The following is a 15,938-nucleotide window of genomic DNA, read 5'->3' on the forward strand; positions in this document are numbered from 1 at the left end:
GAAGCAGAAAGTGTCCTGTAGGGCATGGCTGGGACAGGAGGGGGTCCAGCTACCAGTGATGGCGAACCTTTTGAGCTTGGCGTGTCAGCAGTTTGAAAAGCCCTAACTTAACTCTGGTGCCGTGTCACATATAGAAATTTTTTGATATTTGCAACCATAGTAAAACAAAGATTTATATTTTTATATTTACTTTATATATTTAAATGCCATTTAACAAAGAAAAATCAACCAAAAAAAATGAGTTCGCGTGTCACCTCTGACACGTGTGTCATAGGTTCGCCATCACTGGGCTAACCTGTGGCCCCTCTCCTTTTCCTGTGAGGCCCCAGATGCCCATCCCAGATGCCCCAGCAGGATGCCCTCGTTCCCAGGGGAGAGACTGTTACTCCTTTATCTCGGACTGACTGAGAGACAGTGACTCAGACATTTTGTTTTAAAAAAACAACAGTCTTTGCCTCTAGGGCTTTCTGATTAGCTGAGTGAGTGAGAGCAGTCAATCAAGCACAACACGCGGAGGTCTGGTTAACCTGCCTGCTATATCTCGCCGCAGGTGTGTTGCGGGTGGCTGGCCCGAGGGGGCTGGGCAGCCCTCATGGCTCAGAGATTTAAGTGGCACAGCTGCTGTCATGCAGTCATGCGTAGTGGAGTCGGGATTTGAACTCAGGTCTTCAACTCCAAGCCCATTTGTTTCTCCCACTCAGACCCTCCCAACGAAGTGTCTGCCAGCATCTCCCAAGAGTAGGTTGTGCCGTTATTTGGATGATGGTATTCAAGATACAAATATTTTCAACATTTTAAATAATTATGTATTTATTTTCATGACTGTTAAAAAATAAATATCGTTTGCTCTCCAAACCTGCAACATAATGTTCCTTTATAAATGGGTTTATCTGTAAAAATGCGAGTCGAATTAAGGAAAACATTAATAACAGCCCAGGTGATTCATGGGCCTGGTAAAAAATCATGCAGATTGTATGCACTAATGATGCTTGGGGAAAACAGGTATTCTAGATTCAGGACTATAAATAGGAGGACTAAAATCCATGTGGGAAATAATGTGGACAAATGCACAGAGCAGGGGAAATGTGGGTCCCCAGAACGGTCAGCTCTAGCTGCCTAGAGACATTAAAAGGCAACGAGTGTGTTCTTGGTGACGCCAAGTGATCGCAGTGTCCCCCCTGGGCCCCCAAACTCATGCGCTGTCTGCTTTCAGGGACCTCTGCCCTTCGACCCTGTGAGCAGCCCCTCCAGTGTGAGATCGCCCACCAGCGGGGACAGGACCCCGTGCGCTATGACCTCACGGGCTGGCTCCACAGGGCCAAGCCCAACCTCTCAGCCCTGGACGCCCCCCAGGTCCTGCAGCACTCGAAAAGGTGAGTCCGGCCAGGGCCAGGGCCAGGGCCAGGTCAGGGCCACTGGAGACGCTGCAGCTCGTTCCCCCGCAGGGCTGTGCAGTCACAACAACCCAGCCGGTGAGGGCTGCTCCCGGACGTCTCTAAGGACAGGGCCGTAATTCAAACCGGAGCAGTGCAATGTCTCCCCAGGGCCAGGGAGCCCAGCCGAGGAGAAGAGCCGGCCTCCGGGCAGGTGGAACAAATGTCCAAGGCTGTGACTTCTTATTCCGGCTCTTTGCCTTTCATTAAGTATCTGAGAGATGATGTGACTGGAACAGCTTTTATAGACACCCTAGAACGAGGGGGCTGTAAAACCGAAGTGATAATGTTTTGTAGCATTAAAAAAAACTCACTGCATTCCCTGGCTGCTATTTCCAAAGTGCTGGCCGAGGGCTGGCAGCATTCGCCGCCTTTGGTTCAGAGAGTTACTGGAAGTGCGTGCGTGCGTGTGTGTGTGTGTGTGCGTGTGCGTGCGTGTGTGTGTGTGCGTGCGTGTGTGTGTGCATGCGTGTGTGTGTGTGTGTGTGCGCGCGCGCGCTTTCTCCACCATAAAATCAGGGTTTGTTGGACAAGACCACAAGATTTGGTAGATGTTGCACAGCTTTGAAGTCAGGCAGATCCTCAAATTCTGCTTTTGCCTTTTTCAAGCTGCATGACCTGGGCCTCAGTTTCATAATCTGAGAAGTGGGTGTGATGCCAAGCTGCCATGTCTGATGGGAGGTTTTAATGACATGACTGATGGCTTATTAGGCAGCCTGGCTCCTAGCAGGCCCTCAACCCACGTCTCACTGTGGCCATGGAAATTCCCTTCCTGCTCCAGGGTCCTGTGGCTCAGGCTGGGTGAGGGGTGTGGGGTTTGGAAAGTGTGAGGGAGACTCCTCTGTGGGCCAGCTGGCCTGGTGAGCAAGGAACATTCTGGAGGAAGGAACGGCGTGTGCGAAGTTGTGCTCACGGGAGTGAAAGAGCGGGCAGGTTGGGAGTAAATCCCATTGGGAGGTCTTGTGCGCTCGAGAGCCAAGCATTGGTGATTTCTGAGAGCAAACAATGCTTTTCCTCCGCGTGTAGATCTGCAGCCAAGAGCGCCAGATGGGCCAGGACGGCTTGCTTGGCATTCTGATTCCCGGGCGCCACCCAGTCTCTCTGGGGAGGGTCCCAGGACTTGCTTTGCTGACAAGCTTCTCAGGAGGTTCTTGGACACTCACGTTTTGGTCAGGCACTTTTGCCTTCTATATCAGAAGCTGAGGCCCAGAGAGGACACGTGACTCACAGAGTAAACTGAAGGCCAAAGGTGAAGTCTCCCAGCCCCACAGATGGGACCGTCCCTGTATAGGGACCGGGACTAAGGATATGGCTTCCTCTCCCTATACCAGGGGGTAGTGCTCACATGCCCCAGGGCCCTTCCCTCTCCTCTCAGGGCTCCTGCTTCCAGGGGGCTCCCTGGCCCCTCCCTAGCTTTTTATTTCAATGTGTCTTCCAGCCATTGTTGGTCTTTGTGCTCGGTCAGGCATTTAACCACTTTAAGCAGCTTTGGGCATTTGAGACTTATTTACTCAACAGTCTGCACAGTGGAGTCAGGCATGGAGGGCGATGGATAACAGGTCTGAGGGCCGGGGCGCGTCCTGGCCGTGCAGGGAGCGGTAGGAGGTGCCTCGCGCTTCTATTGGAGGGCGGGGCAGGTGGGACCTGAGAGGCAGGGGGCTTCTCTGAGGCCCAGCCTCATCCCAGGGCACAGCAGGGTCTGCCTAGCCTTCTTAATCCTCTTCTGCCCACGGAAGCAGGCAGGCCAGCTCAGGCTTACCGGAGCGGAGCCTCTTGGGCTCTGGCCCTGGCCCACCAATCTCAGCACCTGGACCTCACAGGAGCGCCCAGGGAAGGCACTACCCGCCCCTCGGATCAGGCCGGACTTTTCATTGACTGGTCCAGATCCACATACTGACCGCTCAGCCTGCGAGTCCTTCATTGTTGCGTGAAACAGAGAGTAACTACTTACTCTGTGCTGGGCCTGTTCTGGGGTCCCAGAGATGCTCCTGCCCTCCCCTCCGAGAAGATGCAGGCTTAGGATTCCTGCAGGCATGGAAGCAGCAGGGATACCCAGCAAAGGAGAGAGGTTCTAACGGGAGGAGAGGGGCCCGAGGAAGGAGCTGGCGTTGGTCATGAGACAAAGGCTCACCTGGCCGAGAAGGACAGTGACCAGCACGTGTGATTCACGGGGAGGGTTCAGGAAGCAGGTCAGCAGGAAGCAAAGTGGACCCATCTCCCCTGAAAGCCCTAAAGGCTCTCTCTCTCCCCCTTGGACGTGCCAGGGAGGAGCTGAGGAGCCTGTTCCAGGCCCGGGCCAAGCTGCCGCCCGTGTGCCGCGCGGTGGCCGGCCTGGAGGGCACCTCCCAGCAGGCCCTGCAGAGGAGCTGCGCCGTGAGGAGGACCTTCGCCAGCAGCTTTGCCGCGGTGAAGAGGCGAGCCCCCTGCTCCCAGATCAAGCTGCAGATGGTGAGTGGGTGCCCTGTCCCCACGGCCATGCGTCCCTCCCCTCCTCCAGGGCGGGTCACCTACCTGTAGCACCTCTAACCTCCTGGGCAGGCATCGCCCTGAGTGCCACAGAGGAGGAACTGGCACTCAGGGCGGCAAGGAAACTCGGCCATAGTCACATTCCTGGGGGGTGATGGTCCCAGTCTGAGGTCAAAGCCTCGGCTACTTGGTGTTGACTTGAGTGGCTTCAGGCAGTTTGCAGGAACCACTCTGTCCTCCTGACCACGCCAGGCCCGCCTGCCTGCCTCCCTCCCCAGGGCCCATATGTTCACCACCAGGCTCTCCCTGGGAGAAGCAGCAGGCTGCAGCACTGGATGTAACTGTGTTACCTAGAAACGTTCATCCAGTAGCAAATGAGGAAATTTGATTGGTCAGTCGTTATGCTGAGCCCAGAGGGTGAGGGCACGGGAAGGGCAAGTTTTGAAAAAAACCTCATAGCATCTTATACTGAAAAAGCCCACAGATCAGACCCTGGGTTCTAGTCTACCTCTTCTGCTGGGCCACTCCCTTACCCTCTCCATGCCTCAGTTTCTCCATCTGTTACAACAAGGGCTATTCTGAAGGCCTTCTGGTCTTCATGAGTACGAAGCAGGCCATAGGTAGGAGGTCCTTGGTGTAGGACAGAGGGGCCCAGGAGATGCTCAGGTGAGGATGAGTGTTTGCTGGGGAATGTCCTGACCCCTGCTGTCTCATCCTGGACAGCTGGCCCTGACCCCCCCCCCCCCCACCCTCCGGTTCTAGGATGCGTTGTCCAGCGTGATCCGAAGGTCTCAGTTACACTTCATCCACTGCCTGGTGCCGAGCCTCGCGGTGGAGAGCAGGGGTGGGCAGGGCACTCCGACCCCGCCGCAGCCTGATGGGGACAAGCCCGGAGCAGGCGGGCCCCTGCCCTTGGACATCCCCGCACTGAGGGTCCAGCTTTCGGGCTCCTACATCCTGGAGGCACTGCGTCTGCACAGGGCAGGTAAGAGCCACCGGGGAGTGAGTACCTTGTCTCTGATGCCTGGGACATGCCCGCCGACCAGGGGCACCCCAGGGACAAGAGCACCAACGATGTGCCAGGAGCTCTCTGTTGACTCTTCCCAGCAGCCCTGTGAGGGGGAGGCTATGAGCACCCCCATTTTACAGATGAGGAAACGGAAGCTCAGAGAGGTCAAAAGACGTGCTCAAGGTCACATAGCTGGGACATGGCAGAGCCTGGATTTGGATCTAGGTCTCTTTAAATCCAAAGCCCTTTTTATTTCTTGAAATAGTTGTGAGCTCCTGGAAGACTAGGGCTGTCTCTTACTCATCTTCCTTCCAACAACAAACGTGTTAGGAGCTTCTACTTTGGGATCGAGAGTAGAGCTCCCCCAATGAGGGATGCTTTGGTTAAGATGCTCAGCCTGGTTTGGGAGATCAGTGTGGAAACCGGTGATGATAATGCGACGTGGCAAGGGCACGTGTCACACGGGGATGCAGGCGGTACCTGGATGCCTGGAGGAGGAAGCTCTGGGCTCTCATTGGTGAGATTGGGGAGACCTCCTAGAGGAGGGAGCATCTTAGTTGAGTCTAGAAACAAAACAAGCAGCTCACCCTGGGGCCCGGGGCCGGGGGAGGCGGGGGGGGGGGACGGGGAGAGGGAACCTTGGGCAGAGGGATCGGCATATGCAAAGACAGGGAGGCACTGCCCAGCCTGGGATTTCAGGAAAGGGGGTTCAAAACAAGTGAGGAACTTGTGAGGGGGGCAGGTCCAGCGGGGAAGGCTGTGTACTGGTCTGTGGAAGTTGGGTTCTCCCAGGTCCAGCTGAGGCAGTGACAGGTGGTGGGGGCTAAGGGGGTCAGGTCAGTCAGAGGAGTGAAGTCTTCCAGGCCTTTGTTTGAGAAAGTGGGCACACACCTGAAATTTCCACCACTGGCTCATCTCAGGAGCTGAGTCTGATCTGAATCCTTCCCTTCCTTTTCTGCCTCTCAGACCCCAGAGGCCAGCACATGGATGCCCCTTCCTGCCCATTAGGAATGCCTCAGGTGCAGGAAGTCTCTCTGCAGAAGGTGGGGTAGCTGGGGCTGGTGGGGAGCCCAGGTGGGCCCCCGTTTGTTTAATGTCTCTGTGGTCACTGACACCCCAGCTTGTGGCCGCTGCCCCCACCTGTTCCCAGTGTGTTAATAATGGAACCCTGGGCCCGAGGCATTTGATGGAGAATCTGAGCAGGAGGCAGAGATGAGGCCTCACTCCCCTGAGCGTCTCATTGATTCTCCCTCCTGCCTGCACAATCGGGCGGAGGGAGACAGATAATGTCTCCGGAGGAGTGAGAGCAAGATGGTCACAGCCACAGCGGCGACCGATCGATTCTGCCTGGCTGGCTGGCAGAGAGCGCTGGGCCTCTGCAGGCGCCATGGACTGCCTGTTAGAGCCCCTGTTTGCATGCTCAGGTCAGCGGTCCCCTTCCCCAGGCCGCATGTCCTCACTGCAGTGTCTGTCCTCTGCGTTCTCAGCATCGCCCAACTCCGTCAGGATGAGTTTTCCAACTAAGTGGAGGGTGGATGCCTTGTGGTAGACATTTCCAATGTCTGCCTCCCAGACCTGGTTCATTTCCCATTTTTTCTTTCTGCTCTAAGTTGCTTCTGTCTTTCTCACACCATACAGGAAATATTCACATGCATCTCTAGCTACATACGTATATAAAATATTTATGGTTTTGAATTCATGCAAGTATAACATGTACATACATCTACAGATGCACACATAGGCATGCTGTTTGTTGAGTACCTATGATGCACCAGACACTGTCGTCACACATAGTAACTGGCATCAGTCTCACAGAGGACAGCGGCTGGCGTATAGAAAATGCTCATTAAACATTACGTGTCTTACGTCCTGGTGGGCACAGCTCAGACTCTGGAGGGCGTGGGCCTGGGCTTGTCTGTGACCGACACCGGCAGGTCCCGAGATGTGCCTCCTGTGTCTTTCACCTATAATAGTTCGGATCTCAGCTGTGGAGGGTCTGCAGAATGAATAAGGTAATAACACTTAGGAGACCGCCTGGATGTGGGAAGGCACTTGATGCATGTTAGCCTCTTTTACTGTAATCATCACCAGAGTTAATCATTATAGGGGCCCTGTGAAAATAGATGTGATTCTCATCTGACAGGTGAGGAAATTGACGCTCAGAGAGATGGGGCCATTTGTCTCCAGTCAAAGGGCTAATGAGGGCAGAAATGGGATGTGAACCCAGTTAACCTGACCCAAAAGGGCAGGCTTGAAACCTCCCAGCCTCCCCCCACCCCATCTCTGTTCAGTCAGCATCCTTTGAACCTGACTGGAGACTCTCCTCCTCCTCCAGGAAGTCTCCTGGGATTTGCCACCTGCAGGCACTGTCACTCTTCCTCATGGTTTATGCATTTGGCTTACTGTGGAGCGAAGTCTCAAAAGTAGTGAGATTTCATCAGACTTCCTCCCATCAGGCTACTTGAGAGTGGTTTTGTTTGTTTATTTTAGTGGGGTTTTTTGTTTGTTTGTTTGTTTTTATTTTTTAGGCCACTAAGGCTCTACCATGTCCCTTATATCCAAACCTCAAGGTTTGGGATTAGAGTTCAAGTTCCTTTGGGACCCAGTCCCTGATCACCTTTGACCCATCGTTGTCTACTCTCCACTGGATTAATTATTGTCCTTGTCCAGATTTGAACCCCAGCTGGGAGAGTTACCATCCGTGTGGCTTTGGGCGAGTGACTTAACTCTCTGGGCCTCAGTTTCCACATGTGTAAAATAGACATAGGAATGTAGGCCCAGAGTGTCTGTCACACAGCGGAGTTGCTATCCTTGTGTCTTGCACACAGAGGTGCTCAGTAAATGCTGGCTGTTGCTCTGACTATGGAACCATGTTAGGTTTCCCCGCTCCACCTCCCTCTGCCTAGACGTCCCTTCCACACCAAATCCTCTGACAAACTTTTATGGTTCCTCCAAAGTCCAGCTCTCATGCCACCTTCCTGGGAGCCTCCAGAGCCCCTCCGGTGTCCATTCAGAAGGGTGGGTGCAGCTGTGTGCATCCTACATGTTGGATTCTCAGGAACTCTTAGGTATTATCCCATTCAGCGTTTCTTCATGGCTGATAATAGGTATTAGACAAAAAAAGAAAAAGGTTTTCCATGGTCAAGTAGGTTTGGAAAAACCTCTGGGTGAAGCAAAGCTAACCCAGCATCTTCCGTGCAGAGGTTCTCCGAGCCTCTGACAGCGATGCTGACTCACATGGGGACGTCCCAAGAGGCGGATGAAAGCCCAGCTTTTTCAAACTTGCAGTGGAGCGTTTTATAGGGTTTGTGTTCTGCAGAGACATTCAGGAAATGCGGACTGAACCCGATCTCTGAAGTTAGCAAATGGGGAAACTGAGGCCCCCTAACAAGTCCACATAGCACATTAGGAGCAGGGCCCTGGGCTGGGTTTCTCACCTAGATACCGGTTCTTCCCCTCCCCACTCCCCCCTTCCCCCTCCCCCAGGTTATGCTGACCACATGGGGCTCACGCAGTTCCGCCGGCGATTCCAGGTGCTGGACCCCCTGCTCACGAAGAAGCTCACGTTGGCCACTGAGGGAGTCGACGAGAGGAAGGTATGTGGAGATGGGTGCCGGGGTGGTGGAGGCCCTGGGTGCTTCTGTTCCGTAGGGGAAGAGAAGGGGCCATCTCGACCAACTGGGATCTGAGAGCCGAGCCTTGGGGGTAAAGATGAGGGTGGTGTGAGGTGTGGCCCAGACCCCTAGACTGCACCCCCACCATGCCCCTTAGGACACTACCCATCCCAGTGATTCAGAATCACTTCTGAAACCCTGTGTGAGGAAATGCAGGCAAAGAATTAGCCAGGAGGAGAGCATGTCCCAGCGGCAAGGGCCCCCAGCAAAATGAAAAGCCATCTTTCCCAAGGGAGTTCTCTCACACCAGCACCCTGAGATGGTCTATGTAAAGGGGGCCTTGTTGTCATAAAAGTTTGGGAAGCATTTCACGCTAGAGCCCCATCTTATAGAATTATAGCGAACTGTGCGCCTCAGGGCCTTTGCACCAGCTGCTTCCTCTGCCTGGAGCTCTCTTTCCGCTGTCTTTGCATGGCCAGTGTCAGCTTGCTGTTCTGATCCTGGCTCAGCTGTTACTCTCCATCACATCACCTTGTTTTAATGTTTGTACAGCACTTCTCCTTATTCAAAGTTAATAGGTCCTCCTGTGTGTTTTCTGGCTCATAGCAAGTGTTCCATCAATTCTCTGTTGAACGAAGGAATGAGTGAATGAATACACATACCTGACCCCCTATTTCTGCCCCTGTGTCTCCTTTCTCCAATGCTACTGTAAACTCCTAGGGCTGGAACCTCAGCTTGACCCCTAATGCCACACCCTCAATAATTTTCTATTGAGAGTGGCCATCAGCTGATTGATGACCACAGAGCTCTTTAGAGTTTGCAAAATCCCATTGCATCCTTGCAACAGCCATGCAGTATAGGAGCGAGATGGCCCTTTTACAAATGAAGAGTTGAATTGACTCCCCTGGGGCCACAAGCCGGGCATTCGTGGGTTTTGTCCTTGAACCCAAGTTTCTTGGTTCCAGTGAGGCCAGTGGAGACAGCATGGGCTCCAGAATCACACAGACCTGCACTTGAGTCTCAGCTGGGGCTTTGTGAGCATAAGCAAGTTCCTTCCTGTTTCTGCCTCAGTTTTCTTCACCTGTAAATGGGGTACAACAACAATGCCTACCTCAGTGGGTGTTTTGAGGACTATATGGACTAGTATAGTTGAAGTGCTTGACACAGCCTACTGCATGCTAAGGGCTCGATTTGTATGAACTCCTATTATCAGCATCATCAGCATCTTTCAAGGCCAGAGTGATGGCAACCAAGTCACACAGATTGTATTTTTACAGCCGTATTGAACCTTCACCTCCAGGTGGGTGTGCCCACGTGCACTTGGGATCATCAGTCAGTGAGTCACTGGGCTGGAAGAGTAAACAGAGCCACAATCATTAGGTCCTCTCCTGGCTCTTCTCAGCAGGCGGGCCCAGGGCACAGGCCACCTCCTGGAGACAAGGCAGTACCTTCCATGTGGCCCTCCCAACTCACCGTGGGGAGGGGACATCAGTCCCAGCTCGTGCGGTGCAGGGCTGTTCCCTCTCTGGGCAGCTGCCCATTGTGGAAGCCACTAACCACTGTGTATCCGTCTTCATTTGGGGTTCTCTGTCCTAGGTCCCCCCAACTTGATCTCTGTTCAGGGCATCTGGAATGGAGCCATTGAAAGGTCTTGGGCTCCTCTGCAGTTGAAAACAGCGCGGACGTGCGGTGTGGGGCGTCTTGTGCGGTGGCAGTGGGTGTAGCATGTGGAAGAGTTTCTATTCCGAACGACTCAGCAGTTCCCTGTCGCAGCCAAACCGAAACCACCTCCACGCACACGCTGGAGGCCTGGGAAAATGGAAAATTACAAGTGGAATGGACTTGGTGGGAAGTTTTTGCCTCTTCTTATTCTTTTTTCATTTGCTCACAAATCTCATTTGCGGCAGCATCGAATTTTTGGTAACAACGAAAGGAAACAGCATCCTGCCTCTTATGAGGAAGCTGATAAATATTCATTTCCCAGGCAACGTGATAGGCCATGAATTATGCATGAACATGTGCTCGGGTGGGCAAACTGTCAGCCTGTGTGTGTAAAGCAGTGAAGACCTCAGGATTGGAGAAGACAAGTTTGACAGCTAGAAAAGGTCAATATTGTCGTCGGGCACTAGAGGAAAGCAGAGGGAATGCGCTGTTGGGTATACAGTGGGCCTTGGTGAGGTCCCCTGTGTGCCTGATGTGGGGCGCCTAACCATTGGTGTTTCACACCAAGACTGTTTCCCAGTGAAGTGCTCTCATGTGGTGGTTACCCACTGCATGCGTTGTGTTCCTGAAACAAAGCACGTGCCGTTTACCACATGCGCAGTCTCACTACAGTGTTTCTGGCACCGTGTGAAAAGGTTATAGATCCTTGACCTGAAACCATCCTCAAAAGACAAATGGGGATTATCCCCATTTCACAGCAGAGGCAGCTGAGGCCATCACCACCCAGCCTGGCGGTGGCACCTCATTGTGGTTTCAGTTTGCATTTCCCTGGCGATCAGTGGTGTTGAACATTTTCCACGCTTGAACGGGAGCTCTCTGAGGACCAGCAGTGTCTGGTGAAGTTCTCTACAGGATGTGCCATTCCTGATGTTAATTTAAAATTATTATAAACTTTGTTCAACTTTAGCCAAGTACCTACTTTGCAGCAGTCCCTGGGCTAGGTGCCACAGATACAGGGATGAACAGAACACAGCCTCACTGGGGGAGAAACACTTAAGCCATTTCCACAGAGGAGTGGCTTTAGGATGCCCCAGGGAGCACCCCTAAAACTTGAGATGTTTTCAGTAGGGGCGAGAGTGGGGCCCCAGGGAAGACACCTCTGAGCAGGCGATGATTGAGTGGAACCTGGTGGGGTAATTTGGAGGCGTCAGGAGTGCACACATTGGGCACTGCTTGTGCAAAGACCTGAAGCCGTGATGTCGCATGGCTAGCTTAGCGTAGCTTCAGCATAAATGAGGCCAAGTGTCAAGAAAAGGGGCTGACGATGTTGGCAGGGGCCAGGCCATGGGCCATTGTTAGCAGGGCTAGAGAGTATGGGCTTTCTCAGGGGGCAGCTCCTTGTTCCATTCCGGCTGGTCATTGTCCATTGCTTGCCCCAATCAGGGTGACAATCTTAGGCTGGCTGTTCCATTGACCTTCTTCACTTGTTTGCAGCCAAGAAAGGTTTTCAACAGGGCATGACACAGACAACAATGTAGGCTCAAGCAGTGAAGGAATTCTAGTCAATTCTGCCCAACGCATGGTCCCCTCTAGGGAGCAACGTCCTTGTGCTGACCTCCAGCTGCTCAGGATGCACTGTTCCTTCTAGACACCCAGGCATATGCCCAGGTCTGCATGATGATCTTATATCCCTTCTAATCATCTTGGATCCCTTTCATGGGTCATCCCATCTGGTTAAATGTATACCGTAAACTACACTGAAGCCCACCACAGTGGCCAGCATGGTGGAGTCCCAGGCAGGTTGGTGGAGGAGCTCTTTCAGCTCACCTTGGCCGTGTCCTAGATTCTGGTCATTCCTCTCGCTGCACCTGAGGCAGGAGTGGCCAGGTCTCTCCAATCAATGTGAGGGAACCCTTGGAACCCCCCTCCCCTGAGGGTGTGTGCAGTGTTGATTGATTTTATAGCCAACATCATCTCTGTCCCTGGGACTTGATCTGAAGAACACATTAAGGGATGCTAATCCATCTTCTCAAAGGCAGCCACTCTTATTTCATCTCAAACCCTGTGGACACTCCCAATTTCCTCCCAGTTTGTCTCCGAGTCCCTTTCTTCTGGGAAGAGGCCCCTAGGAGCCTGTGGCTGGGAGGGGAGCTGTCCGCAGTCAGGGTGCTGAACGACTATTCCGACGCTCCTATAGTCTGAGCCCTCAGGAATTTATCGTCATTTTCCTGCTCACCTTGCTGTCCCCCAGTTTGAGTCTCCTCTTTTAATAATGTTGGTTTTCCATTCAGTGTTAACCAACCGATTGTGTGTGTTTTTATTTGTTTGTTCATTTAGTTTCTGCTTTGTGCCAGGCATTCTATTTACAGTCCTGAGCAGAGAGTGTTCAATACCAGGACATAGTCCCCACCCTTATGGAGGGAGTGGATCGATGTGTGAGAGATCCAGTGGATGAAAGGGTGAGGTTTAGAGTCAGATGGACTTGGGTTCAAATCCTGGTTTCTGACATCTCTGTTTCCATTCATTCGTGCCCACAGGTAACTTTTAATTGGGCATCACAAAGCACCTGGAACATAGTAGGTGCCTAACAGATGGCAGCTGCTGGCTATAGCAGCCATTGAGCCATGGCACTTCATGGACCAGGTGCTATGCCAACAGCAGCCAAATAGTTCATTGGGTGAACATCCAGTTCCACAAACATGGATTCTCCATTTCACACCATTCATTGAGGAGTGAGTTGGGGAAGCATTTCTCAGTCGTGGCTCCTTATTATTCCTGGGGGCCCTCACTGCCTGTCTAGCATGTTCAGCTTCAGGTGAGGTGCCAGCCCACACGCTTTTTGGGTGCATCCTTGCTGAACATTGCAGAGAAAGCGCTTTGCAAAATTCTAGGGACACGAAGGGGCTCTGTAAGTGGAGGCCTGGTGTGGGTTTCTCCCAGGGACATTCAAGGACTCATAATTTGAGCCCAGAATGGTGGGGGTGAGGGGTGTGCCATCTCCCCACAGTGTCAAGGAAGGCCTTACAGCCTCAGAACCTCCCACAGTTACTGGCGTTTATGGAAACTTAGCTTGTCCCAGGTGTGATAGTAAGCACTCCACGTGTCCTGTATTAGCTGCGTGGCCATCTTTGTCAAATTCAACATCTAAGCCCACAGAGGGTGTCTGCTGTCTGCTTATTTTCTGTTACCTTTAATATACGTCACACTTTCCAGGTTTTGGTGGTTTTTTTTCATGACTTGTAATTTTCTGTTTAAAACTAGACATTTTAGATGCTGTGTGATAGCAGCTCTAGATTTTGGTCTTTCCCCAACTGTTTGGTAACTAACTTAACTGGACTAGATTTATGGAGTCTGTCTCCCCCATGGTACGAAACTGCTGATATCTCCACTCAGTTTTTACTTCTTGTTTTTTATTATAAATGGTGGGTTCTCAGGGGTTTCCCTGTGCCAGCATAGCTTGTGGTCAGTACAGGCTGTGATCTAACACCTTCCGCCTGTGAAGCGCTCACCTCATTCTCGTGGAGCTGTGTGTGTGTTGGGAAATGCATTCAGCAGTCAGGCATTCATGATTGTGTCTCAGCTTTCACTTCTTGTTTGGCTCATGGCTTTATGTTTGCATAGAGGTATGTAGACAGCTAGGGCCGCCTCTCTCTCCTGCGCACGGGTGCGGCCTTGATCCTGGGCGCAGCCTTCCAGTCGCCAGGAGTGTGTGGGAGCTCATTTAGGTGCACTGTGGCTGTCCAGTCCCCTACAGCTCCTTGTTCCATTCCAGCTGGTCATTGTCCATTGCTTGCCCCAGTCAGGGTGACAGTCTTAGGCTGGCTGTGCCACTGACCTTCTTCACTTGTTTGCAGCCAAGATCATAGTGTTTCTGTCAGTGATTCTGGGTGAGGGGTTTTCCTCTGCTTTACTCCATATAAAGTGCTCCTTCTGCCAATGACGCTGCTAGATTCCACAGCCTGCCTCACCCTCGCAGGATGACTGCACACAGAGCGTGGTGGGGAGTGGAAGAGCCCCATCCAGATTGTCCCAAACCCTCAGGGTTCCTACCTGCGGGTCAATAGGTTTTCCTTGAATGAATGCTTCTCCATGTGTTGCATCCCCTGGCTCAATGTCCAGAGTGTTGAACTGGTTGTTTTTGAAGATGGTATCCACTTTTTACCATTGCTTTTTGGGGGGAGAGGGTTTATCAAGCTCCTTGCTCCATCATTCTGGAAGTCTCACTCCTGCATGCTACTTTTGTGACCTTGTGAAGCCCCCACTGCATCCTTGTGGGGCAGGAATAATCACCCCCTATTTTGGAATATGAGGATCAGAGAGGAGGGGTGGCTTACTCAGGGCCACACAGCCCAGTACATGGTGGCCTGGCCTAGACCCCACGGTCAGAGGGCAGAGGAAAAGCTCAAGAATCGGATTCCCTGGGGTGGCCTCTCCCCCATCACTTCTTGGCATGTGACCTTTGACCAGTCATTTCACTGCCCTGGGTCTCACTTTCTTTCTCTCTAAAACGGGCGTACAGTAGTACCTGTGGCAGAAGTTTGAAAATAAATGAGTTATGTGTTAGGTGCTAGGAGCAGGGGTCACGCTAAAAAACATAGGAGAAAACTGGCCAGAACGGCCACATTTTCCTCGGCATCCACGCCGAGAGGAATCAGCTGCAGTGATCTGGGCGATTCAGATGGCTTGGCCGATATTCCAGAAAGATGCCGGACAACAAAGACATTTCTTATGTAAACCTGGATTGTTGCCCCGGATTCCAGCAGCCGGCTGGTGGCTAATGATTCCGTTAATGTACAACCAAATGAAGTCACTGATATTTCACCCAACAAGTGACAGTTTCTAAGAGTGATATTAATGATGATGATAATAATAGTAATTAAGTACAAAGTCACTTACAAAGTCATGTTACACATTCTCAATTACTCATCCCAACCCTGGAACAGCCCGGACAGGGGACAATATCACCCTTTTGCAGGGGAGGAAAATGAGGGTCAGAAGTATAGGTCTATACCTGTAGCCACTCACTCACTCTACCATCTGCACCTGCACTTTCTTCTCAGTAAAGTGAGGTCAACAGGACAGAATGTGTTTGTTAGCCCTAAGGCTCCTGGCTACACAGCCATCTCAAGGGCTGTAAGGAAGCAAGAAGATGGAGAAGAATCCTTGAATATTAGGGGGAGGGGGTGTGTGTTTTGGCAGCATTTGGGGTGCATCTGAGAAATGGAAGCTAAATGCATGGCCTTCAGTGCCTCTACCAGGTTTTGACCACGGCAGAGCTGGTAGGACAGGCTCTGAGACACGGTATGGACTAGCTCACGGTATTTATTAGTGCTTCCCACACGCCTGGTACCACGTCAAGCCCTCCGCAAGCACAACCACAGAATCTTCAAAGATAGTGCCATTATTTCACCTCCCACCCCCATTTTTTTCTGAAGAGTTGCCTACAGCTCAGAGTAAAATGCTTGTCCAAGGTCACCTAGGTCATGGGTGCTAGACCAGGATCTCAGCCCCGGTGGGTCTCACTCCAGACTCTTACCCCTCCCCCAGCCCCCAGCACCTACTCTGAGAACTGACTGTAAGGCAGACCTAGGAAAATTTCACGGGCTGTAGGTTTCATCCTTTCTACTTTGAGCCCATTTTTATTTTGTTTTCCTCTTGTGCAGAGAGAAAAGATGTTGTACTTTGGAGATATTGCTTTCAGGCATTCTGCTGCCCATAGCTCCCTTGGAACGTCTTTTGGCTAAAATGTAATAA

At 52.1% G+C, this 15,938-nt stretch overlaps 1 protein-coding gene across 3 annotated transcripts in view; it reads left to right on the forward strand.

The window, feature by feature from the left end:
- Positions 1-15,938, forward strand: part of MYO18B (myosin XVIIIB) — a 175,917-nt gene that overhangs the window by 53,964 nt on the left and 106,015 nt on the right. For all 3 annotated transcript variants that reach the window (XM_070399451.1, XM_070399452.1, XM_070399453.1), the window contains exons 18-21: positions 1,214-1,373; positions 3,698-3,881; positions 4,662-4,884; positions 8,395-8,504. In XM_070399451.1, the coding sequence (XP_070255552.1) occupies positions 1,214-1,373; positions 3,698-3,881; positions 4,662-4,884; positions 8,395-8,504 (677 nt within the window). The remainder of the gene's footprint in view (positions 1-1,213; positions 1,374-3,697; positions 3,882-4,661; positions 4,885-8,394; positions 8,505-15,938) is intronic.

The sequence above is a fragment of the Myotis yumanensis genome, unplaced genomic scaffold (assembly GCF_028538775.1).
Source record: "Myotis yumanensis isolate MYYU_CA2020_CCGP unplaced genomic scaffold, mMyoYum1.0.hap1 SCAF_19, whole genome shotgun sequence".
NCBI lineage: Eukaryota > Metazoa > Chordata > Mammalia > Chiroptera > Vespertilionidae > Myotis > Myotis yumanensis.